Raw genomic sequence first — 24,898 nt, forward strand, 5'->3', positions numbered from 1 at the left:
TCAGGTAGGATACAGCCTCTGTCAGGAACCTAACCAATTCAGATTAAAACAAACACACACATGCGTCTCAGTCCTAGGATGAACCAACTTCTTGCAATTAATACAAGTTTAAAAATGCCAAATAATGAAATTAGACAGAATTTACCTTACATATTTGCTATGTAACAGGCTAAACTATATTCTATTGTCCATAAAAATGTAGTTATACATCAGTTGTCCTGATAGTACCGAGTAAATTGAAGAGTAGTTCACTCCTTTAATTTTTTTGAAATTAATCCTTGCCTGCCTTTACAAATCCTGTATCAGATTTATTTGTGGAGAAAAGATGGGGAGCTACTTAAGGGTCCTTTGTGTATTGCAAGTGTTGAAAGAATTTCCAGCTGAGGGAAAAGAAAACAGCTAAAAACCTGTACTGAATTATGTGTGAAATTACGTGCTAGAGAATATTACAGAACAAGTAATTAGCTGTCTTCTTAGACCAATGTATGTAGTACTTTAACATGTGCAACCACACATAAAAAGTGTGCACACATTTCACAAAAATGTGACACAAACTTCAAATTACTCTTCACTTACACTTGCATGAAATTCCATCCACTGTGTAACAGCCTTGTGCATTTTAGTATTAACAAGACACATTGGTGACAGAAATGAGTTACAGGGTTAGAGCCTCAGAAGGAAACCTTGGACCTGCTGTAGCCACATTTGCTTCGATGGCTAAAGATGTGTTTCTGCATGGATAGGTTCTTGTTCTTTCACAGTGATTCACTGGCTTCAACGAAGTTTCATATAGCATGCACAGATTCATTCACAGAAAAGATCCTTGGAGTTCTGACATTTGCTTGAGTAGCAGAGAGACAAAAAGAAAAAGAACAGAAGCCAAAGGAAAGATAAGGCTGCCCAACTTGGAGAGTACCAAGCTAGGCTCCACCTAGTCTTGTGCTCACAGGACTGCTAAGTTCTGTACTAACAGGCTCATCACTTCATATGCAGAAGGAAACCAAAAGTACCTCAGTGCCAGCCAAGGTAGAGCTGTTTCCAATTCCTTGTATTCCAGATGACGAATGAGAAAAGATTTTTGGGTACACAGGACTCATAGTTAAACACAGCTTTTTATTACTAGAACCAAGCACATTTTGCCTGGAGTCATTAAAGCTGGGTCAATGTGAAGCTTCTTTGCACTGTTTTTATGATCACTTGCTCTACATAAATGAATTATGCAGATGATATGTAATTCTAGTCTAAAAAAGGGATCATATTTGCTCTAAGAAACTTGTTAGGACTTAGCTGCAAACTTGTATCAAGATCTGCTTATCCTGGGATGCTTAACATCAAAATTGGAAGGAAGTGATATGTGGGGCCACTCACTCTGAGACTCTGACTTTTGTTCAGGAATCTCCAGTTGGTGGACCATGCTATCTCCCATTGCATTTCCATTATTCCATTTGATATGAAAAAACATATTAACATGTTGCTTCTGAAAAAAGATACTAAAGGGAACAAAAGATGCTTGCTCTCCTCTGATTCTCTTGAGATGTATGGCATTTGAATAAACAGTTAAAGCACTTCCGTACTCTTTTATCTGGACTCTGGACTGCATCTATCCTTTCAGTCAGAACATTACATCTGATGAAGACTGAATTTTTTTCATGAACCACAGAAGTCAGGTCAGAAACGCATCCTATTTTGTTCCCTTCCATCAGGACATTTAGCATAGGAAAATCCTGATTTAAGTGCCTGAGGAAAAACTTCAAACCATTCTATCACTCCATTTCTGAACAACACAAATACCCACTGTCATGGCTTGTTTTTAGTATCAAAATTGAAATGTGGAAGCTACATGATCTGTATTTAAAATGCAGTTTCACACAAACAACTGAAACAATTGTTCACTGTGGAAGAGGGCAGAAGACATTTTATTTGAACCTGGCTTCTAAGAGATGCTAACAGCAGTTCAGTTTGCCATAAAATATTGAACTATTCCAACAACAGATTTGACCGAAGTGGTTTAGCAGCCTGATAGCCCAATTGCTTCTGATTTAAAAGCTTTGTAGGGGTCTTCTTTGAACCAGGAATCTGGAAAAGCATGTCTTCCAGCGTGCACATGGTTATCCGTCCTGAAGCTTGTAGTTTTGTATAAATATCTCCTAATTTGGCAGAAAGGTTGGGGTTTTCTTCCATCTTTTCCCTGACTGTAGCCAGCTAAGGAGGAGAAAGACAGACTGTTACAGTTCAGCAAGTGAAGATCTCATTCAACCACCATACTGAAGACAAGCAATCACTCAAAAACCAAAAAAAGTACACAACCTAAGATATGCGGCTAACACAATGACTCATAAGATAATTTTATGCGGCACACATTATGTACATCACTAGACAATGGTGGAAATGCACTGGATACCTATTAGAGAGAGTTTATTGATTTAAAACTTCCTCAAAGTTGTACAGTCCTATTTTCAGTCCTAGTACAGACTAACACAATTATTTTCTATTTAAACCCAGGAAACGTAACTGCTTCCTGGAATCTATTTTCCAGATCAGCATGATTCTAATTATTATTATGTATCACACTAGATGTACAGTACAGTACAAATCAATAAAAGTCAGCCTATAGAATACTGAGAAGTTCTGTATGCCATACACAGAGTATGAGCTCAAGTATAAGTAATCTCTCAAAAATTTTTATTGATCAATAACCTTTTGTGGAAGGAATGGGTTAGGACTAATGCTTTGTCTTCTTAGGGACTGTTACAAATTTGCCAAAGAAAATCAAAATACATTGACACATGCAACATTTATTGCAATGAATTTACAAAGTGAAAGGCTGCTTAAAGAAATTCCTTTTCAACATAGCAGTTAATATACAGGGGCTATGTTTTGAAAGGTATGCCCCCCTTCCACCTAGTATTTATATTTTACGTACCAATTATTCATTTTGTTTAATAGGCAGCAGTGAAAGGCTAAGTATTTAATTATTAACACAGTCTTAAAATATCTTGTTCCATAGACACGTTCAAAATGAATATACTAGTAAGTTTCAGGAAAAGCAGCAGCAATGCTGCCAAGCTGACAGGCATACATACGTGCTCTGAAGGAAGCCTTCTTGGCGATCGATACTGTAGAAGCTATTTTTTATAGTAAAATATAGTAAAACAGCAAAAGCTATTATTTCCTATATCACACTCCCCTGTATAGCATCACAGGTCTTTGCAAATATTACCAACCTAACAATATCACTGTGATCAGAACTTTATTCTCATTTTTACATCAAATGAAAATAGCATAGAAGGCAAGGGATTAAATTATTTAATGCCACTAGGGAACGCTTCATCTACATTCAGATGACATCTGAGCTTCTAAGAGCAGGATCCTCAATAAAAAAGGGAAGTGGACAGCTAAGTGCTTTTTCCAACAGTACAGAAAGCCAGCCAGCTGCTTTGGCATCTGAATGCATCAGAATCCAAACAACTTTAGTGTGGTGAACACAAACACCTGAGGTTCTGTAGCTGAACCACTGTCATCATGGCTCAGCCAAGCACCATGGACCTCCTCTCATTACTGTATACTTACCACCTGCTCAGAAAACTCAATTTTTTTCACAAAGGGAGGAGTATCTACTTCCACTGCTGCCTCTAATGTCTTTATTACTTCTTCTAGCAAACCAGATCTGAGATGGACAAGAACCTTAAAAATAAAATAAAACCAGACCACACAAATAGTACTGATCATCAGAACACAAATTTTAAAAAAGTGTTTGAGGAAGACATGAAGAAAAGCAGGACAAAATACATTTCTAGATGCTGTGCTGATAAAAATCCATTAATCATGAAGAAAGCAGAGGGAATGATCAATTTCCACAAAGGTTTGGGTTTTTTTCACAGCTGGGACCTGGAAAGGAAGGGTGAGCCTGGAGGCAGAGCTCCTCTGATGGAGCTGCATTAGCTGTTCTCGAATAAGTTGTTTTTTTTCCATAGCTTAGAGAGGTCACTTACTGGGCACATGCAGTAGACTCTCTCTCAGGTTGTAGACCATGCAATTAAAGAAAAAATTTGTTGTATTTACATATGTGGTTAAGGTTCACAGGGCTGAAGGAGGCCTGAAGTGGGCAGAGCACAGCTAAGGAAAGCATTTACTTGGAGCTGTGGTTTTTTAAATCTCTTGTAGCAAGAAAGCAAAAAGTCACAATGTCATAATTAGAAATTGTTCACAGGTCTATACGCACAGATGTAGGACTTGTCTACTTTCCCTTCCCATCTATGGTAGGAAGCAACTTTAAAAAATGGGGGGAGGGTGTTAACAATTCAGAATGTAACTCATCCAAGTGACAGAAATTGATGTTGGCTCACAAAGAAGCTCAGCAACAGCACTGATACACATCTGTGCTACTAAGAAGCTGGCCTTCTGTTACTTTGCACATGGGAGTTTTTTGCATACTTCTCTGCAAGATTCTAATACACAGCAAGCATACTTACTTTAAGATTATTGTATAGTTTGCTCTCTGTTTTCATTATCTGGGAACAATAAAATTTGGCTTGCGCTACATCATTCTAGGAAAGAATTATAAATATTAAAAAAATACAGTTAAACATGTGTGACATTTTCACAATAAAAGTTCAAGAAAAACAGCGGTCTTTTCAATGAATCACAAACCATCATCTAGAATCCCTTCACCAAGATTCATAGACTCTATAAACAGCATCCAGCCTGTGAAAGGAACGCCCCACGCTGGAGTTCCCATGTTGTCTGGCTCTTTAGCACATTAGACAGTACTCCCTGCCTCAGATCAGCAGGGAAAGGAAGCATGTAACCAACACTGAGCATGAGGGCACCTGAAAGATAAAAGATCTACACACATGCTCAGTTTGGCCCATGTCAGAGTACTTAAATGAAGTGCAGCATATATTAATGTGGGTATTTATCCTGCCCAGCACTTTTAACCTTTTGGACATACACATTTACAGCACCGTGCCTATGCCATCAACTGATTTGTATAGACAGTAAATGTTACACTGACATTTACTAGACCAACCACTGTTCCTTGGAATCAAGAAACATCTTACTCACAGCAAGACATACTGTCAAAGATCATGCAGCTTAAGGAATATTTATGTGTAATGTGGAGCATTATTTTGTTTCCAAAACGAGAATCTTAACTGATTTTTACATAAAGCGACAGCATCAAGGATATTTCATGTTGTTTCAGAGATGGAGATTTTGTTTTTTAACCTCAATGCCAATGAGAAGCCCTGTCATGCCATCATGCACATGAATAAATTAGTTTCAATGATGCTACTGTTCAGTGTCTCTGTTCACAGAGACAGTGTAAAAAAGACCACAGAGTGCATAAGAAAATTTTAACAATTCTACTTCGTTCATTCAAATCCGTGAACAACATAGCTCTTACAGTGCCTCTGACCTCTGTTTAGACATGAAACAGAGAAGGTTCAGAATTTCCTCAAGCTGTATACACAAATTAATGGCAGAGGACATACCAGACTTTAGGATTTCCTAATTGTTATTGTCCTGCTCAATCTTTCACCCTGTACTGCTTCAGAGCCTCAGTGCTTAGGCACATGAGGTATATGAAAACGTCCCCCTGAAGAAACATGTTGTGGAGAGGGAAGGCCATCTCCCAGGCAGTAGGGCAATACACATCATAGCCTTTAAGGTTGCCTCCCAAGATAAACATTTTAAAGAGATGATTGTGCAAATATTTTAAATTAACATTTTAATTCTATTTAAAGGAAACCATCACTAAATAGTAGTATCTGTAGGACTGGGTCCATGGTTACATCTAACCTGCTGGCCCAACTCTCTTTCATTTTCTAAAAATATTCTATATGGCATTGTCACTAGCACAAAATACCTGTGCATTAGACTCAAGACATATGTTTAGATTTCAGAATTTCCACATTCACTATATATGGGAGTTGTCTATAATCCTACTCTTTTGGGGGCCTAAAAGTTCTAGTACTTGAGGTTATTACATAGATTAGTTATGCTTCCTCTATGTTAGCTTCCTTTCAAGGACTATCTTACTACAATAAAACTATAGAGATTCAGGCACAAATCAAAACAAAAGGTACTGTACCTGCTTCAGAGCAGTTGCGACAGCAAAGCAGAACGCTCGGAGTGGTAATGTGTCACCTTTTAGCTGTGCTTCTTCAAGCAGTTTCGCAGAGATTTTGCAAGACTCCAGGTTGTCCTGCATAGAAATTTCAAACCTAAGCTGCACTTGTTATTCTTGTGATCTGAAAGGACTGTAGGCAATTGCAATCACATTCAGAAGGCATTCAGAAGTCAACATACTCTAAGACCAATAGAAGTAAGACCATCAGGGCAATCCATATCTGAATGCAACCAACAGATTCTGTGCAGCACTTCTTGAGAAACACAACATAAAAACACGACACTCAAAGCTACAGAGTTCAGAAGAGGGTAAAAATAGCTTCCATTATTTTAACAGCTACACCTTGCCCTAATTATTTTGGCTTCTACAAGAGATAAAACAACCCCAGCAGTATGCTAAAACCAACAGACACTTTCCTTTCCACTTTCCAATCATTCCCAAATCAGGAAGAAAGCTGACTTCTTGTCCTTTATTCTAAAAGCTACATTAGATAGTTAATGAAAAATCAATGTTTTCTAAGCATTGAACTACTCAGCACCATTATACTAAAGAAATCTGTGTGCATGCAAATTTGAACATTCAGCAATTTTTAGCCTCTCTTACAGATTACATCTTGCAAGATGTTTCCAAAGTATATATTCTAATACGATAGCTTAGACATTTGCCTGTTTTCCAACACAGAAAGCTTCCATTATTGCTGGGGCTATTTTCAATAGGAGTCTTTAGTAAAAGGCAATGAGTTTACCTGTGTGTTACCTCACAAGCCACCAACTCTCAAAAACAACACTCCTTACACTGGAAATTATGAGTAGAGTTGACTGGACCCCAAACAAAATACCTGCGAAACTTAAAAGCTGGCAGCAGGAAGGTTTTGTAACAACTGGTACCACCAATAGGGATAGGAGCTTTTATATTCCTTCCTAATATTTGGTGTTGATTTCTGTTCCTACTGTTCAAAGCGTCATTCCTGCAAAATACTGGACATGATTTACAGGATAGGGTCATCCTTTGGGTGTTTAAGGGATGCTTTTCGATGCCACTGCTGAATGGTCTGCACAGCTTGTGAAAATACCTTTTAAACCACATGAGAAAGCTGTGATTTAAAACATGTTCTTTGAAAATTTAGGAACATTCTGACCACCAGAAGATTGATTATTATTACATAAATATTTTGTTGTCATCAAAAGGCCTATAGTCCTTTCCTGCACTAAAAGGAGGACCATCTGTTACCTTAGAGGACAGCAGTGCCTTACAATTATTTAGAACATCCCAGAAGTGTTTTAGAGTTGATCTCTAAAACACTTCTGTACAAAGACTAAACATTAATTCCTTTGTTTATCCACTAGCAATATCTGAGCATTAAGCCTTGTACATTTTTCTGTACTGGTCTCTGGCATGGTTATTCAAAAGAAAGCAAGAATTAACCTGGTAAAAATCCAGCACTGCTTTTAATGATACCAGCATCATTATTTCCAGTATTCAAGTAGTGCATCTTGAAGATATTTCCCTTTGAGATTTTTTTCCTCAAGTTTCTTATGTTGCATCATGAGCAAAAACACTTTTGAGCTTCATGGTTTCTCCTCCTACCACTCACAGCTGAATCAACAGATTAAGCTTTTGAAAGAGCTCCACCTAATCCTCTTTAGTGCATAAAGGGTTACTACAGCTCATACACTTATTGATAGCATTTTATCTTAATGAAAAAAACCCCCACAAATTTATTGTGGCTGTTAAAATAACTGGGTGACAGTTTAGAATAGTTTCCCCTCTACTTTTATCAATTCACTAAACAAGTAATGATGGGACAGATTCTCTATTGAAAACACAGGTAGGGCCAGAAGCAGTAGAAAACAGAAGTCTCAGGAACCTCTACTGGTTGCACATGCCATAGATCCAAACCTTCTAACAGCAGGCCATGGAAAGAACCACGTAAATATTTTAGGGAAGAAGCTACAGTAGAGGGAGTAAAGGATACCTCAGAGAAACACAGTGGGTTTCTGTGAAAGCCTTTACCTAAACGGGAAGAGTATAGACCAAGGAGCAACCTTGAAGTGGTAAATATTCCCTCAGTGGATGCTAATAGCAAACACCAGCTTATAAACTTGGGTTGTAGCAGAGTGTCAGAGTCTTTGTACATTCATAACTTTCTAAAAAAGGTGCCTTCTACGTAGAGCTGGTAACATCCCTAAACTGACTGTAACCATAAATCTCTAGCTGTTTTTAACAGCAGACAACTTCCACAGCTCTTTCTAAGCTTTGTCTACTGCCCCACTCTCCAAACACCAAAGCCATATGGCTATTTCTATTTCCCCTTACCTAAAGGCAGCCCTGATTCATTAGAACTGAAAATTTCAGAAGCACCACATAAATTACTGCTGAGCCATGACTTTAGGCCAACTCCTTTTTATCACATATGCACTCAGCTTCATTGTATGGTTAACTGAGAAACCTGAGGAAGTTTACTCTAGAGGTATAATTTTTCCTCAGCTAGTGTCCTTCTTCCTAAAAACATGGGGAAATAGAAGAAGAGTTTCCTACTGAGTTTGGGAAGGGCCTATGTTAATATTTCAAATTGCAGAACTGATTCAAATCTGGAGAGGAAGATCAAAAGAAAAAAGTTTGGGGATCTCAATTTGCTACAAAAGGGAAACAGTTCCGAGGAAACACTTGTAGAACCTATGTAGCCTAGTTTCTTACTGTGTTCATGCTCTTCTTCTCTGAGCTAAAAATACAGTTAAGCTCAAGGGGCAGCCTGACTCTCACTGAAGGCATTCATTTAGGTTTCCTTTCTCCACTCAGCTGCCGACTTTCATCAGGCATGTAGGAACAGGTTACCTTTGAGAACTCTAATCCTTGTCAAATTTGGGTGCAATTACAGAAATGGTTCAAGGTTACTTGGAGAGGGCGGGGAGAAATGGATGGGAGATATCTGACAACAGAACATATCTGTCCTGGTTTTGGCTGGGATAGTGTTAATTTTCTTCCAGCTGGTACAGTGCTGTGTTTTGGATTTAGTATGAGAAAAAATGTGATAACACACTGATGTTTTAGTTGTTGCTAAGCAGTACTTATATGCGTCATGGGCTTTTCAGCTTCCCATGCTCTGCCAGGTGCACAAGAAGCTGGGAGAGGGCACAGCCAGGACAGCTGACCCCAACTGGCCAAAGGGATATTCCATACCGTATGACATCATGCTCAGTATATAAACTCAGGGGAGTTGGCCAGGGGGCAGCAATCGCTGGCTGGGCATCGGTCAGTGGATGGTGAGCAACTGCAATGCGCATCACTTGTTTTGTACATTGTTTTATCATTGTTATTATTATTTTCCTTTCCTCTGCTGTCCTGTTAAACTGTCTTTATCTTAACCCATGGGTTTTATTTTTTTGTTTTTCCCCAATTCTCTCCCCCTCCCCACCAGGATGGGGGAGGAGGGCGAGCTGTGTGGTGCTTAGTTGCTGACTGGGTTTACACCACAACAGTATCATACATATGCCTTGTCTCTCTATAAAACCAATATTGAGGCTCAAGCACAGAGTGTAGTCTGAAGAGAGGCACAGATCCCAGAGAAAGAATACTATCAGCTAATCAAAGACTGTATCAAATTTGTTCCTTAGTGCTTATGTCCATGTAATTTCTTAGAGATTTGCTTTGTGACAGTAGTTTGTATGGGAAGCTATACATGTGCACCATATCATGCACAATGAAGCAATTTAGGACCTAAATATGTCTAAAATATTTGCACTAGATAAGAAATCATGACTGGGAACATATGGAAATTTTAAAATCCAAAATAACAGGAAGACATAGAGAAGGCATTTCAAATACTTTTTCATCATGTAAATTGAAAATACTTACCAGTTTGTAGCATATTGCAAATGCAAGTAGATACGTTTCTTTGTTGAAAGGTATACCTTGTTTTTTCATTTCTACCAGAACTTCCAAAGCACCTATCAAAATTACATTAGTGTTACTCACCTCACAAATTTAAGGCTGTACATTTAGTAACTGAGAAAGAAAAAAAATATCTCAATTTGGTATGAGCTCAGTAAGTGTATTTAAAAATAAGAATGTAAACTGAAATCTGTTATTTTTTAAAAAAATTAATACATTACAAAAAGTTTAATTTAGGGTCAGTTGGATATAAATATTTCTTCCCAGCAAGGAGGTTTTCAATCTACATTAGCATCTGGCCTTACTGTTCTATTATTTTCATACAAATCTAAAACTAAATTCTAGATACTTGACAAAGCCAGTCTCATTCTTCCTAACTGCCCAGAAAGCAAGCCTTTTAAACATATGATCAAAGCTTCCACCTTTGTAGGCAAACTATCTAACAGCTCCTCAATAACACACATGCTCCACTATACCATAACACTGCATTCAGGCTCTGATCTAGTTATTTTTATAGTGTCTCGGTTTCAACTTTTAGGACAACTGCTGGACTTAGATTTGCCAAATGTCAAGAGACCAAGCACTGTGTGTTCAACAAATTTCAAATAAAGGGATTTACTTGAAAAGCTTACTCCATACTCAAATTGTGATTTTTTTAAATGAAAAGTCTTTTCAGACAGGTCAGATGAGTCCCCCTTATCCTCACAAATGGCCAAACTGATTTGAAGCATTTGACTTAAATATTGCAGTAGCTACTCTGTGTGGGCACACCAGTAAGACAAACCAAGTGAAGACTATGGTCTGGTTTTGTTATAGGAAAAAGGGTACTCTTCCCTGCTCTGACACAAATGTGGAACTGCCAAAAAAATTGTTGAAGAACTTACTGTTCCAAAAAACCACATAAAACAAACTTTGAATAGAGAAACCAAAGAGAAGTTAAGCCTTCAGAGAAGAGGGTTTAGGAAACAAGCCCCCCTGTATAATCACACTTCAGTGCAACTGAGAATGGTAAGAATACCATTGGAACTATGAAACAAATACAGCCTTCCATTTTTATTACACACTAGAGTGCAGCTCATTCACATCTACACTGATTTACATGATGTTTGGCCTTCTAAACCCATAAACCAACCAGCAATATTCATTAAAAATATATGTATTTATATGCACACACACACTTAACAGCGAGAAGCACCCTCCTCAAAATGTATATGCCTTAGCACAGTACTTACTTTCAAAATGGCCCTTTTTAAACAACATCGTCATCAAAATATGGAATGATGTACTCTCTGAGAAAAAACCATGCAAATTCTGGAGAAGAAACATACAAACAGAGCAAGTGTAAAGAACGTTAGGACAGTGAGCATTCTTACTGTGCACAGCATTTAGCAGGTCCTCCTACTGGAATAAGCCCCATCTTCACAAGTTCAACATTTAATTCTCTGGCTGCCCTGACTGTCCCTCTGTCAAGTAACCTCTAAAATACCAGTGACTCAGTATGGTCAAAAGCTCACTAAAATTAAACAGAAATTTCCCAGAGATTCCCACTATAATTTTTTTTAATGACAGATTGTGACCTCTAAGTTAATGCAATCAGAAGTCACTGACTAATGGCAGCTCCAAAATCTCAGCAGAAATACAGCTTGCAGCTGATTAACAATACCTTTGGGGTAAATGACCACCAGCATGAAATTGAATGAATTTTTTGCTAATCACAATATCAAATAATGAAGAGATCAGCACATGGGCTTGAGTGATGACAAGCAGAGTAGCAGAAGAAAGAACAAGTATATTTTACATTCCACTTCAATCACACTGTGTGTTGGGAATAGCCAAATAAAATGCCAGAGGTATTACATCTAAATTTCTGTAGCAGAGTCTGAAGAAGTGGTACTGTACCTTACTATCCATCAGTAACTAAGTCCTGCAAGTACTGTAGGACCTGTCTTAATGACATAGATCTCAATCAAAAAATCCCAAACCAAAATGAAAACCACACATACTCTTACACATGCCTAATTTAAGAATACTAGCCCAAGCAAGACTTCTCCCATTTCTGGCTAGGCATATCTCATGCCTTAATGAATTAACATCATAGACAAGACTTTCCACCGGTCACCAGAGATTTTTGAAGACACAACATTATGGCACAGAATCTTTTTAATTTTTTATAGAATCACAGAATGGTTTGGGTTGGAAGGGACCTTAAAGATCATCTAGTTCCATATACACTGGGCATGATTAATATCTTGTCATAATAGCACACACAGCATTTTACAGATGTTCAGGAACACGTCCTTAAGTTTCTTCAGCACTAAAATGGCCAAGTTCCTGAGCTGATGAATATCACACCACCCCTACAGGGTTCAGAGAGAGTCTGAAGTACAGAGTAACATGATAAATCTGTTGGTGCAAATAATCCCAGGGATTTCAGAGGACTACTACATAACAACTCAGAAGTGTTCATTTCCAAGAATGACCTAATGCAACACAGGATGCAGGAAAACATGCATCAGCTGTGTTCATTTGAGGAATTATTTTTTAATTGATACTTTTTATTCAAATGATGCAATTATACAGAACTAAAACAATAAAGTTATCAGTCAAACTAGCATTTAATTTTCTTTTAATCACTGTTTTGCTATTTTTAAAATAAAAAACATGTAATATGCATCCTTACATTAATGTCATAGACATCCTTGCTACTGCAACACATATACTTCAAGTCTATAAGCTCATGCAAGGCTTGTGAGTAGCATACCAATTACTCATATTGGACTAATAATAACAATATTTTCAAAATATATAGGGGAATTACCTGATCTTTGATAAGTTCTACTGCAGGTCTTTCAAGGTCCAGCTCATAACATAGCCTCATAAAGAGGGGCCCAAATTTAAAATTATGTAAGGATGTGATTCCATTCTGTTCATGGTACCTATTGGAAAGATTAAAGAAAGTAAATCACACAGCGCATGGAATTCGTCAAGGGAAAACAGCTTAAACAGACAGCAAGATCTGTATGTGCAAGGACAGAGGCACACTTCTCTGTATGCACCAGCCAAGGACACTTAGGTAACAGCAGATTAATTTTATGGGAAAATATTGTTTTGATCAAACTAATGAATTAAATAGTAATATGTAATCTCTTCTATTTCCAGTAAAGTAATCTGCATTGGATTAGTAACAGAATGGGTCTCTGCCACAAAAATTCCCAGTTACATTACCTTCTATTTACAGAGCAATATAGCACAGGAAGTTGCAGCAGTCTATTTTAGCAGCAGTACCTGCTAAGATACCTCAACTTTTTCTCTCCTGCACTAAAAAACAAATAAAAAGACAAAAATAAAGTGTTTCACTTTTTTCTTTATAGCTCCTACACTGTAATTGCTGGGAAGGCTTTCATTCACAAAACCTCCTGACCTGCCACTGCTGAGCCCAGACCAGTTTATAACCAGGCGTGTCTTGGCTAGAAAATGCCACTGAACACACCACTACCTCTCAGCTGAGAGATGATGTTTCTGTGTGGCTCACCATTCATTCTGCATACAGGACACCACTTTGCTCCCATAGCTTGACTCTCCTTTCATCTGAGAGTCTCTGAAGGGTTGCAAGATCCAAAGTAAATGAAAATAGAGCCTTAGTTTAAGGGATTAACTATGCATACAGCCACTGAATTAGGGCAAGTGCTCAAGTGCAGACATAACCTGAGGTAATCTAATAAAAGCAAAAAAATAAAGACAGAAAAGAGTGTTAGCTGGATTGTTAAAAATACCTGTAAATAACTTTTCTGGCTAGTTCCACATCAGATGAAGTCTGACATAAATGCAGTATATTTTTTAATTCATTTTTGAGAATCATTCCATTTTTCTTTAATTTTTCTTTAATACTTTTAAAATACGGATCTGAAAAAAAACACCACATTATAGCAGCAGTCTATAGACAATTCCATTACCTGTGTTGCATACTTGGTACCTGAAACATGGAGATTCAATGAAGCAGAAAGCTTGTTTTTTTCACCACGAAAAATGCATAAAGATTCTCACAGACAAGCATGCCTAGGTGTCCCCATAAAGTCATGTCAGACTTGGAAAACCAAGAAGTTGCTTATTGTGAACTTAATTTAATTGTGAACTTAATTTAAGTTAACTTATTGTGAACTTAATTTAAATGTTATGGAATATATCAGGGAATACAAAAATTTTAAAGAGGAAGGAAGTTTTGTAACCGACATTTTCTGCTTTATGTTCTTTTTTTAAAAGCAATCAAACAAAAAAACCCAATCCCATTCAGCATTCAAACGAGCATAAGAACTTCTACTCAACACTGCTCGTACAGAAGATTTAAATACCTTCACAATTGATGCAAACACAAGTCCCATACATAATCTATGTATTTCTATACATAGCCATAAACTTAGAGGTGCTTCCCTTCCCCCCCAAAACAGAGGTTTCTCTATCCAGCACATTTTCCTATGACAAAGCAAGCACAAAGACTAGTCCTTCAGTTTGTAATCTCAAGGCTCTGATTCAGATGTACACAAGATTAAAATCACATGTACCACCTGGCAGCCCCATTCCTCTAATGGTGCTGCCCCCCATCTTGGGCAGGGAAGTGAATTTTTTTGTAGCAGTTGCTGGGTCGTTGCTGTTTCCAAGCTAGTAACCTACAAAAGATGTGCAAAGTGAGCATCCCAGAGAACAACATATTCAGCTACCGGATGCATATCTGTTGATACATGCAAATACAAGTCCTTACTCAAGACTGAGATGCAGAACTGAATCCTGTAAAGTCAGAAGAATGTGTATATATAAGTATGCATATATAATGGTTGTGATGTGTTGAAAAGTGTGGAGAAATTTAAAAAACTCCTGGGATCCAAACTGTATTTCTAAAGAACACATAATAGTTATTATAACTACTGTAGGTAATTATTTAACTGCTGTAGTTAAATAGTATAACTACTATAGTTAATAGTTGCATTATAACTATGATAAGTAATAGCTATTATATATTCTGTGTAACAGAATAGTTATTACCGCTTTTTCTAATTCTAAACCAAGTTTATTACTAGCCCTAACTACTTCTTTTCATCTTTCAAGTATTAGACTAAACACTGAGTACAGAAATCATGCATACACACACACAAATAGGTGCCTAGCACATTGTTTTCATCGGTTCTCAGGGGATACTATTTGTACAAAACAAAATGGTCAACTGTGACCTGTAAAGCCAAATATTTGGCTTCTACAAACCTGTTTTAGCAAGAGTGATTGACCCATAGCAATAAATTCAATGCATCCCAAGTACAGGATGAATAATTCCCAATATGAGTATGTCATCATCACAGCAAAATATAACAACATTATGACTTGCCACTACCTGAGTTAAATTCTACTTTTACTTAATATAGAAAAACTGTCATGTTGACTTTACGTCCCACTCTGTCCCAGAAGACTGGTTTATATAAAACTAAATTTGATTATCTGTATTTTCCTCGCCACACAAAAAAAATTAAAATTAACTACATCCTTTGGAACAATTGTCAATTTGTATCACTAGAACACCTGCACATGATTAAACAGGTCCAGGAAATGGAGTTTTACCTAACCTTTCTTAAATATTAAGGGCAGACTTATGTTTATATTCATGTTCCTTAAAGAAAGGAATTTGTATACACTTTAAACAGCATGACAAAATCTCCATCAGAAAAAATCCACCAATCTTGCTCCTTCATTAGTTTGGAAAACCTGGATTTGTTTTTCATATTCTGAGTTATGCGTACGTCATATGGAATTGGGCGTACAACTGAGAACTTACATTAGGTAAAAGATAAAAAACCTAAAGGAATAAGCTAACTAAATTTACAGAGCAGATTAAAAGAGAATTACTGGCACAGGCCTTCTCTGGATAGTTAAGTAGCTATTAGGCTTTGTATTGACTTTCTCTGCTGATGATATATTCGAAGCAAGATTTGTAGACTGAAAGAGTATTTTCTATTAGACTATCTGACGAAGCTGGAGAAGCAAGGACACAAACATTTCAGGTCTTATGTTAACAACTTGCATACTTGAAAGCTCCTCCACATTTTCCAGCACAGCATAATTAATATTGTTTCATTCCACAAAGCCTCAGGTCTTCCAATAATTTTAGCTACAAAAAATTTGCAAAAGGAAGACATAAGCTGACGCTTTAAATGGGGTCAATTGGTGTCACTTTATAATGACTTTGACTGTCTTGTTTCCTAGGACTCATGCTAAAATTGAGAATGGTGATTATGAAATAAATACTAATACCTTTATTGCCATGAACTTCATTTCTAATTGCCACTTTCATCTGCTGAAATTCTTGTAACTTTATATCATCTTCTGTTAGCAGATACCGCTTCCCTACCATAAGAAAAACAGAGGAAGGTTGAGTTTTACGTCACACTGTCTGTTTTAATACTACTGAACTTTGCATTTATGAATTACTGCTGTTAATTATTGTGTGATGCCAGACCACTGGCAGCATGACACTAAAAAAAGACTGCAAAAATTGCAGTTGCTCACGTCACTGACAAAAGAACCCAAGCACTATGTCGCAGGTTTCCAGAGTTAATGTGTACAAGGATGAAGAAATATATATTTATTGGATGTGCAAAAGAAAAACTAGAGAATCCATTCCTCTCCACCTAGCCAAGGTACAGGAGGATTCTGCACAAGAATAAGATCTTTCTCCCCTTTCATGCTTTTATAATGATTTGTCTTGTCATCTCTTTGGTCGCCACAATTCACTACTGGCACAGCTTCCTTTCCTCACATGTGCTGTCCCCACTATTGTAGAATGTATCGTTCTGGAAGCTCCAAACGCAGTAGGAAGACAAAGGGAAAAAAACCAAAGCTTATTATTTGGATTGTAGTAACACTCAGGAGACCTAATGAAGTTCTGGTGCAGCACAGACATCAGAGATAAGACAGTCATTGAGTCTAGAATCTCAAAATGAACTTTGGGTGTTGACCTCGACTGTACTGTGTTGTAATCTCCTTTAACAAAAGCATCACACAAATGCTATTTGTGAAGTTTTTGCTGCGACAAAACCAGCTCTCCAATATATTTTTATTTGCAACCAGTGATTTTGTAACAGAGAGTCACTATAATAGTTTATGTTGTCACAATCTAATCTTTTAAGTTTTTGGCTTCCTAAAGAATGATTCTAATCATGAAAGGACAAGAGCAACTATTGACCTGCATTAGGTTATTTTTTCTCCTTCTGCATTTCCCTAGCAAAATGTAACAGGCCATGCAAATAAAAACACTTGTTTTCTATGCAAGCAAAGTGTGCTAATGACACACTTCATAAAATCTGAAGAAAAAATCCATTAAATGGCACCTTTAGCCATTAAATTTAATGGAAACAGTTCCAATGTGTGAACAAATACACTTTATCCAGCATGGAATTGGCCTGGATTACCCTGCCATTTACTTCCCACATGCCTTCTCTGCTAGTCTAACGCCGAAAGACCATACCTGTCCTGGGCCTCTCCAGAGCTGATAAGGGAATCATGCCAGTGCCTTGGGTGGGGCAGGCGCACCACAGCGCATTGACACTCAGTGGTCACAGGCCATATGAGCAGAGAGCTTGGGGCAGCAGAATTTTACCCTTCTTGAATTCAATTTGCTGAATTCTACCACTTCCTTAAATTCATACCTTACAATGTTATAGAAACAAACCAGTGCAAAACCAAATAAGAGGGACTCTGAGGAAAAAAGAGGGAGACTGATATGATGGCTGGTGCGCACAGGTGGTGCAAGCCATCCCGGAGAACTTAACGAACCAACCTGCTTTACCTCAGACATGCTGCAACCCTTTAAAAGGAAGGCCAGTAAAGAGCGGTGGACAGGCCACCATGCAGGGGGGATCTTCATGTCTGTGAGGGATCTAATAGAGCCGTAAACTGAGCGAAACCTCCACCGACGTTGGCGCAGCAGGCCAGTAGCCCAGACGGGGCCTATGCTGGGGAGCCCTCTGCCATACACCTCCTTTCCACATGCCTCTGTTTTGTTCTCTGGGCGAGGGAGCACCTTCAAAAGGCATCTGAAGCCCAGGCATAGTGGTGGTGACAACCAGCAGGCACAGCCCAGCATCTGGATAATGTTGTCGTCCTCCCAGAATAAATACACATTTATGAACCTGCATGTTTTGGTTGGGTTTTTTTCAGTGACTCGTATCCAGCCAGCGGCAAGCACGGGACAAACGCAGTAACGCTGCTGCCAACCCTCCCCGCGGGATATCTCTGCCGCACCAGCTCGGCCGGCCCACCGCAGCACAAACAGGCCCGCTCTGAAGCCCACCGGGAGCCCCTCGGCGCCCGCCCGCCCATAACCCGCGCCAAGGGGGTATGCCCGCAGGAACTACAACTCCCGTCAGGCACAAGGCTGGCGGCGGTCGCCGGGCCCGCCGGGAGTTGTAGTACTCCCGTCGGCCCCCCACACACCCCAAGCCGGCGGGCAGCCCAGGGCCCCAGCCAGGCATCCCGCCCCCCGCCCCTGCCACGCAGCCCGCGGTACCTCCAGGCGCGCAGCCCCAGCAGCCTGAGGCGGGCGGGCGAACCGCCGAGCGCCGCACCGCCTCCCGCACCACCCGCTGGGAGCCGCCGGCGAGCACGGCCGCCATCTTGAGCTCGGGCCTGCCAGCGGCGGCCAGGGGCGGGGCACTCGCAGGCCTGCCCCGCGCCGCCGCTCGCCTCCTCCCTCGGCGCCATGGCAGCCCCCGTGCTCAGGCGAGGCGTGCTCTGGAGCGGGAGGGCCTTCGGCTCAGCGGCAGGTCGGTGGTCCGCTGGCGGGCGGCAGCGGGGCTCGCTACGGCGGCTGGGGCGGGAGTGGGGGGCAGCGCGCTGAGGGACGGCGCGGGCCGGGCCGGGCCGCGCCGCGCCGCGCCGGGCCGCGGGGACAGGCCCTGGCGGGGCGGACCCTCGACTCGGCGTGGTTGCCGCTGGCTGCGGTGGCCGCCGCCGTGGGGAGCGTGAGCAGGGACGGGGTGCTGTGTGGGGACTTTTCCTTCGCCTTTATACATATATATATATATAAAACTGGAGACAGATCAGAGAATGGCGCATCACTAGCACGCCGCGCGGGAGAGTATTCTTAATTTGTTTTTTATAGCTATTTCACCTTGCCGATTTCATAGCTTGATATCTTAGGACCTGCCCTTTTGGGTCACGGGAAGCCACACGGAGTCGTATGGAGGCCGCCAAACCCGCGGCAGTAAATGTTCAGCAAAACCTGGTAACTCAGGTGACAGAAGCACAACTAAGACTGATGTTTTTGAGAAGCCACCTTTCCAAAACTCCTGACCTTTGGGAAGAACTGAACACTTTACGTAATGTTTACTTAAAGTGTGGTGATGATGGGTAACTTTATTGTGCCTTTTCAGCTTACCCGAGCAGAAATTTATCTGTGATGCTTCCTGGTAGCGAGCTGACCGTGTCTCAAAAACGCCGCCGTTTCTGCTGGCACTGGAGCCGCTCAGCAATGAACCGGCATGAAGACCTGAAACCTGACCAGCTTACCTGAGCAAGCACTGTCATACAGACAGTTGATTCTGCTGTAGAAAATAATTCTTTAAACCTTCATGCTTGCTAGTGGCATCCGTAGCTGTGAATGAGCATACAGAAGTTTATCCTAAAAAAAAACCAAAAAACCCAAACCTTTTATGTGCCTCTTTTGTCAACATAATGCAAAACAGCTTTAAAAGAAACCCCACCAACCAAACAAAAATACTCTTTTTCTTATTTTCTAACTGTTTGGTAAAGTGTTGTATGTATTCTCATATTCTGACTGGAATTCCATGTACCAGGTCTTTTTGACAAAAGTTTGCAAAGATGTTCCCAGCTGGACGTGTGTGTATAATTGCGTGTGAGAAGGATGATGAGGAGAAAAATTGTTTCACACCCAAGAATAACAAACTTTTATTGGTAGCAGATAGGTTTTCAGATAAAGGCTTTAAGGTAGTTGCTAAGAATTCTGTGTAGCATAGTAATGTGTATTTTTAAAATATTTCATGTTTCTTAACATCAGTTTTTGAAACCTTCTGCATGTATTTCGATATCTTCCTTCATTTTCATTTTCGATATCTTCCTTCCTTCCTTCAAAATCAAAAAATTTTGTCCACATATTCCTCATGCATTGTCAAGGCCTCATCATCTGTGAGTGATGCACAAACATGGTTTCTTCTTCCAGCTGAAGCATTTTCCATGTTGTTTCAAAAGCTAGCACAGCATCTTTAGCAGATTTCAAAGGTGGTACAAAGAGTATTTGGAAAAAACTTTCAAAAACATTTGAGTGGACTCTGCAGTTTACGGGAGATGCAAAAAAAGGAGATGATAAAAAATGGAGTATTTCCAGATGAGCACCTACCTTTCATTTGCAGTGAGACAAATCTTTACAGGTGGAAAAAATAACTGTCCAAAAACAACAGAAAAGCCTTTTTGTGCGTATTGATCTTTTTTGCTTATGCTTTTATGAGTTCAGTTAGCTAATTGCCAGTATTTGATGAAAAAGGTCTGTGTGTACAAAGAAGCTATCCTTTATTGTTGTTTGGGGTTTTTTTACCTTTACAAATTTATCATTTTCTTAAATGCAGAGGTCAGGTTTGGGAAGATTTGTTTCATGCTGAAGAAAGAGCTTTCAGGGAAAAGCTTTTCTGTTTTAAAAATGACGAGGTAATGGCTCATCCACTGTTGTGGAATCTGAACTGTTGTAGCTGCTGCTGGCAGCTGTGTCACGAAGATGATTTAATGCATCCACTCAGTAAATGTGACAGAAAAAGGTGATATCTAATAAAGTGTTAGTTTGTTTAGAGATATCTAAGCAGCCTGGCTTACGTAGTGATTTATTTCTTCATTAGGTAGAAGATCTCTTCTTTCTGCGGCCTATGTGGACAGCTCAAAATGGGAAAAGAGGCAAAAAGAGGAGCATAGCCTGGGTGAGAAAAGTTTGTTTCTTTTTCTCCACTTTGACTAATTCATTGCAACCTGAACTCATTTTAGACTAGTTCATCATCTATAAATACTTAAAAATAAAAACTGTGTGGAGGAAAATGCTTCTGAGGTTCTGTGTTAAAATCTGCTCAACATGTTAAAAATCTGTCATATATATTCAAGGCTATAATGCAGAAACAAGTTAGAATTTGCCCATTTAATTAATGTTTGGTTTCTACAAGCTGATTTTTTTCTTCCACAAAATCAAAAGCTTTTATGAATTTCATAGTTTTGTGTCTGACAGTTAAGACTGTCTCCAAGTGTCCTCTTCATTGATGTTGTTTTAATTGTAATGCAGTGCAAAAGAAGACCTATACTATAAGTATTACAGGGCATTCCTGTTTAAAACCATTTTGTTAAAAATAACATTTTCCTCAGAGTTTTGCAGGAGGGAAAGTTACATTTCTTGTTGAAATTTTAGATTTTTCTTTTGGGGAAAAATGAAACTAAACATTTTGTTTCCAAGAAGTTGTGTGTTAAACTGTATCTGCATATGGTACTGAGATCTCCCATGCAAATTTCATAGCTAAATTCTTTGGCTAGATTACATTTGAAATGACATTCCACCATCTTTTTGATGACTATGTTAAATAGAAAGCATCATGCAAAACATTTTTCCATGCTAAAGATACATATGCATTATTTTGTACCACGAGTGTTTTGGAGACCCCTTAACGCATAATCTTTGTCTTCCATTTTTCATTCCTGGGCCCTTGAACTGTGTTTGTTAATTGTAACACAAATTATGAGGTTGAAGGAAGAATCAGCAGGTGAAATTCAGGGGCTTTTGTCAGGCAGCAAGACAGACAAAATGATCAGAGTAATGTTTTTTATGCACTAATTTATTTCTGTCATTTGCCTATAAATAGCTAGGTTGGTATTGTCAAATGTTTTACTGTACGTGGGCCAGAAACAGCCGATGGGTGCTCACGACTGTAGCTTGGATCCTGCAGAGACTCTTAATACCTTGTAACTCTTTACTGTCAAAAGGACTGCTCATGCAGTGCTTTTTGGCTGGAGCCACAGACTCTAGTGCCCTGGGATGCATTTGAAGCAGTCACCATCAGATGAAAAAGTGTTCTTATTTTGGCAAACGTCATAGGCAATAGAAATCAACTGTAGAAGAAAACATTGTTGTGCAAGTGCTGGTACAGTCCATGTTTGGCTTTCCCCAGGCCTGGCAAGACCTTTTGTGACTGTTTGGCAAGCACAGTTCTTGCTGCTGCTCTGCCGATGGTCTTGATCCAAAGCAGATGTCTGTTCCATGCTTTTCAAAGAACTGCTTTGCATTTTCATTTTGTGTTCGCAGAAAAGAGAGAACAAGTTAACACGGTGTCAGCTGTATTAGCATTTTCAAAGAGGAGACAGCCCTGCAGACGTCTGCTCTGTAGCTGTCAGTTGTATGGTTGCACATACAATCTTGTGTGTAGTAACTGGTGATTGTAGCTAGAGTGAATTCCTTGTATTGAGGAGATGCTCTTTTATTTGTGTATTTCAAACACTGTTTCGGAACTGTTATTCTGCAAAACTGTGTTGTGAGAATACATTTAAAAGAAAAATAAGTATTTTTGATTTAAAGTTCTATTTCTCTGCTGCAGTGATGTGGTGCCATCCCAGACTGAAACTCATTTACTGTGTCCATATAAGATATACTTTATTCTCTTCTCCATAGCCTCTGTTTAGCATTCCAAGCATGAATGAGTTTAGCAAACTTCTGTACTGAAAAAAGTGTGGGAAAGAACAAGACTGTATTTTGTGTACAGAAGCACATTTGTTCAAAAAGGTAGGAATGGAAAATGTGTTAATTTGGAATTTACAAACTGCTTGCTGATATGAAGATACCTGTCTAGAAGTAGTTAGGGCTCCACTTATTGAAAATGAGATACCAAGGAAACAGGGGGCATGGCAGGACTTAGATTCTCCAATGTTTCAGTTGGTTCGTCACTAACAAGGGTAAAATTAAGTGACAGTAAGCATCTTGATGAGAAGAATAGCAATTACCAGAATCCCAGGGGATGGCAGAATCCAAGTGAGATAGGAAATGTCTTTTTTTGTTAGAAAAACTCATGGTACCCAAAATGGCTCATCCACAACACCAGGTGGCAGTGCTGCCTTTACAGACTTGAACAATTTCCATTCAAAGCCTTCTTCCGTATGGAGCTGTGGTTCTTTCCAGAAGCTGCTAGGGATGTGGAAATACTGAGAAATGTGAAACATATAAATTTGTAAGGCAAAGTACTTGCCTCAGCCTTCTTTTATATTTTAATTTGGTCTTTAAAATAAATCAAGGCTTTCTTTATATAGAAACCAAAATGTTAGTGGGTGAGTTAAGGTATTCACTCTGCCCATCATTCCCAGGACAGGTAGACTTTATGTCACAGTTGTATCTGCTTTGCCATTGCTGCCCCATCACTGGATTTCATCCCTGTCCTAGATGGACCACTTTAAGAGGGTAGTGACCTTACATGGCCAAATGTGCCACTTGTTGATGTGGCTACATGCTGTGGGCTACACGCTGCGAATCAAACTGAAGCTGTGTTGATTTCCTAGGCCACCAAACTGGTATTAGATGTCATAACCATTGACTTGGAAGGTGAGCGTCAATATTTTCCCAGTCATTGTCCGGAATCACCCTGTTGCAGGCAGCAAGACATTGAATTTCTATGAGCAAATGAAAATAAAAGTGAACGTGAAATCTCAGATACCAATATTCTAGAGACAACTGTGAAGTCATGTCCAGAAGTTAAATGACCTCAGACTTAAGGTTTGTTTTATTAGTTTGTTTAAATCCATGAGATTCTGCAATATGCAGAAATATGTTTTTAGAGAAATTAAAGTTTTGTAAAAGTTCATCTTGTAGAAACATTTTTTTCGGCAATGTGTATGAGAGATTATATATATTAGTGTCCTCTTTGGTAATGACTATCAGATAAAAGCACTTGAAACATATATCTGTTAGAATGTACAGAGAATTTTGCTTTGGCCATTAAAACATTTACTTGGTTTATACACCAATGTTAGTGTTCAAGTTTTACTACCAACAGTGCTAGGAGACTTGGGCATTCACATTCTTGCATTCTAGTACTTCTGTTGGGATGTTTTTAACTAAGAAGCGGCTTTAATCTTGGTTATTGAGTAGCAACTTACAGAGCAAACTTGGTTTACAAAAGGTAGCTGAATTATTTCAAATCATGAATATGAGAAAAAAAAGTCTGGTTTTAGGTGCTCCTCAGAGAAAACAAAACAGGAAAGAATTACTCCTTGTGAATTATTTATATCTGGAAACTACAGCAGAAACTGCAATTTGTCTGGAAACAAAGCTAAATTTCCCATTAACTTGATTTGTCGTCTATTCTTTAAGGTTTAATCAGCTTTCATTTTATTGTGACTCTTATACTGGAGCTGATAGATAAGTGGTTCACATTGCTTTTCATACGCATGTTCTGATGGAGAGTTCCAGCTTTGTAGACAGCATAAAAGGTCAATCATTAAAATTCTGTGTGTGAACTCTCCCAGAGGAGGCCTGTATATAAATGGCTAACAGCCTTGGGATCTTGCACTCATAGCGTTGTATTCATTTGGTTTATATTCGACTTAAGTACTCAGTGTTTCCTGCAATGGGCTCTTCATCTTCATGAGCACCTAGTCAAAAGAAGTGCCAATCTCAGGGGTTGAGTATGGCCCAAAATGGTCTTAGGTATCACCTTCCAGATTTCAGAGGGCGATACATAACAAAAATAGTTCTGGAATAGGTAAATTAACTCCCAACCTGTGCAGTTGTCTGTCTCGGGTCCATGTTGCTATGTCATCAAACGTACCAGATTTTGGAGTGAATACCTTTTTCCAGCTATCTCGAAA

At 39.1% G+C, this 24,898-nt stretch overlaps 2 protein-coding genes across 4 annotated transcripts in view; one reads left to right on the top strand and one right to left on the bottom strand.

Moving 5' to 3' along the window:
• Nucleotides 1-1,153: 1,153 nt before the first annotated feature.
• PTCD2 (pentatricopeptide repeat domain 2) lies at nucleotides 1,154-18,699 on the bottom strand. The gene is made up of 10 exons (XM_072859282.1): nucleotides 18,570-18,699; nucleotides 16,316-16,408; nucleotides 13,795-13,924; nucleotides 12,840-12,957; nucleotides 11,254-11,332; nucleotides 9,986-10,077; nucleotides 6,092-6,205; nucleotides 4,473-4,547; nucleotides 3,571-3,684; nucleotides 1,154-2,202 (listed from the first exon to the last, which is right to left on the bottom strand). The coding sequence occupies exons 1-10, from the start codon at nucleotides 18,673-18,675 to the stop codon at nucleotides 1,978-1,980; spliced, it is 1,146 nt and encodes a 381-aa protein (XP_072715383.1). The 5' UTR covers nucleotides 18,676-18,699; the 3' UTR covers nucleotides 1,154-1,977.
• Nucleotides 18,632-24,898, top strand: part of MRPS27 (mitochondrial ribosomal protein S27) — a 48,027-nt gene continuing 41,760 nt past the window's right edge. The window contains exons 1-2 of one of the 3 annotated variants that reach the window (XM_072859281.1): nucleotides 18,632-18,825; nucleotides 20,908-20,985. In XM_072859281.1, the coding sequence (XP_072715382.1) occupies nucleotides 18,762-18,825; nucleotides 20,908-20,985 (142 nt within the window). In that variant the 5' untranslated portion in view covers nucleotides 18,632-18,761. The remainder of the gene's footprint in view (nucleotides 18,826-20,907; nucleotides 20,986-24,898) is intronic. The other 2 variants (XM_072859279.1, XM_072859280.1) reach the window with 2 other exon arrangements.

This window comes from Ciconia boyciana, chromosome 4, assembly GCF_034638445.1.
Source record: "Ciconia boyciana chromosome 4, ASM3463844v1, whole genome shotgun sequence".
Classification (NCBI taxonomy): domain Eukaryota; kingdom Metazoa; phylum Chordata; class Aves; order Ciconiiformes; family Ciconiidae; genus Ciconia; species Ciconia boyciana.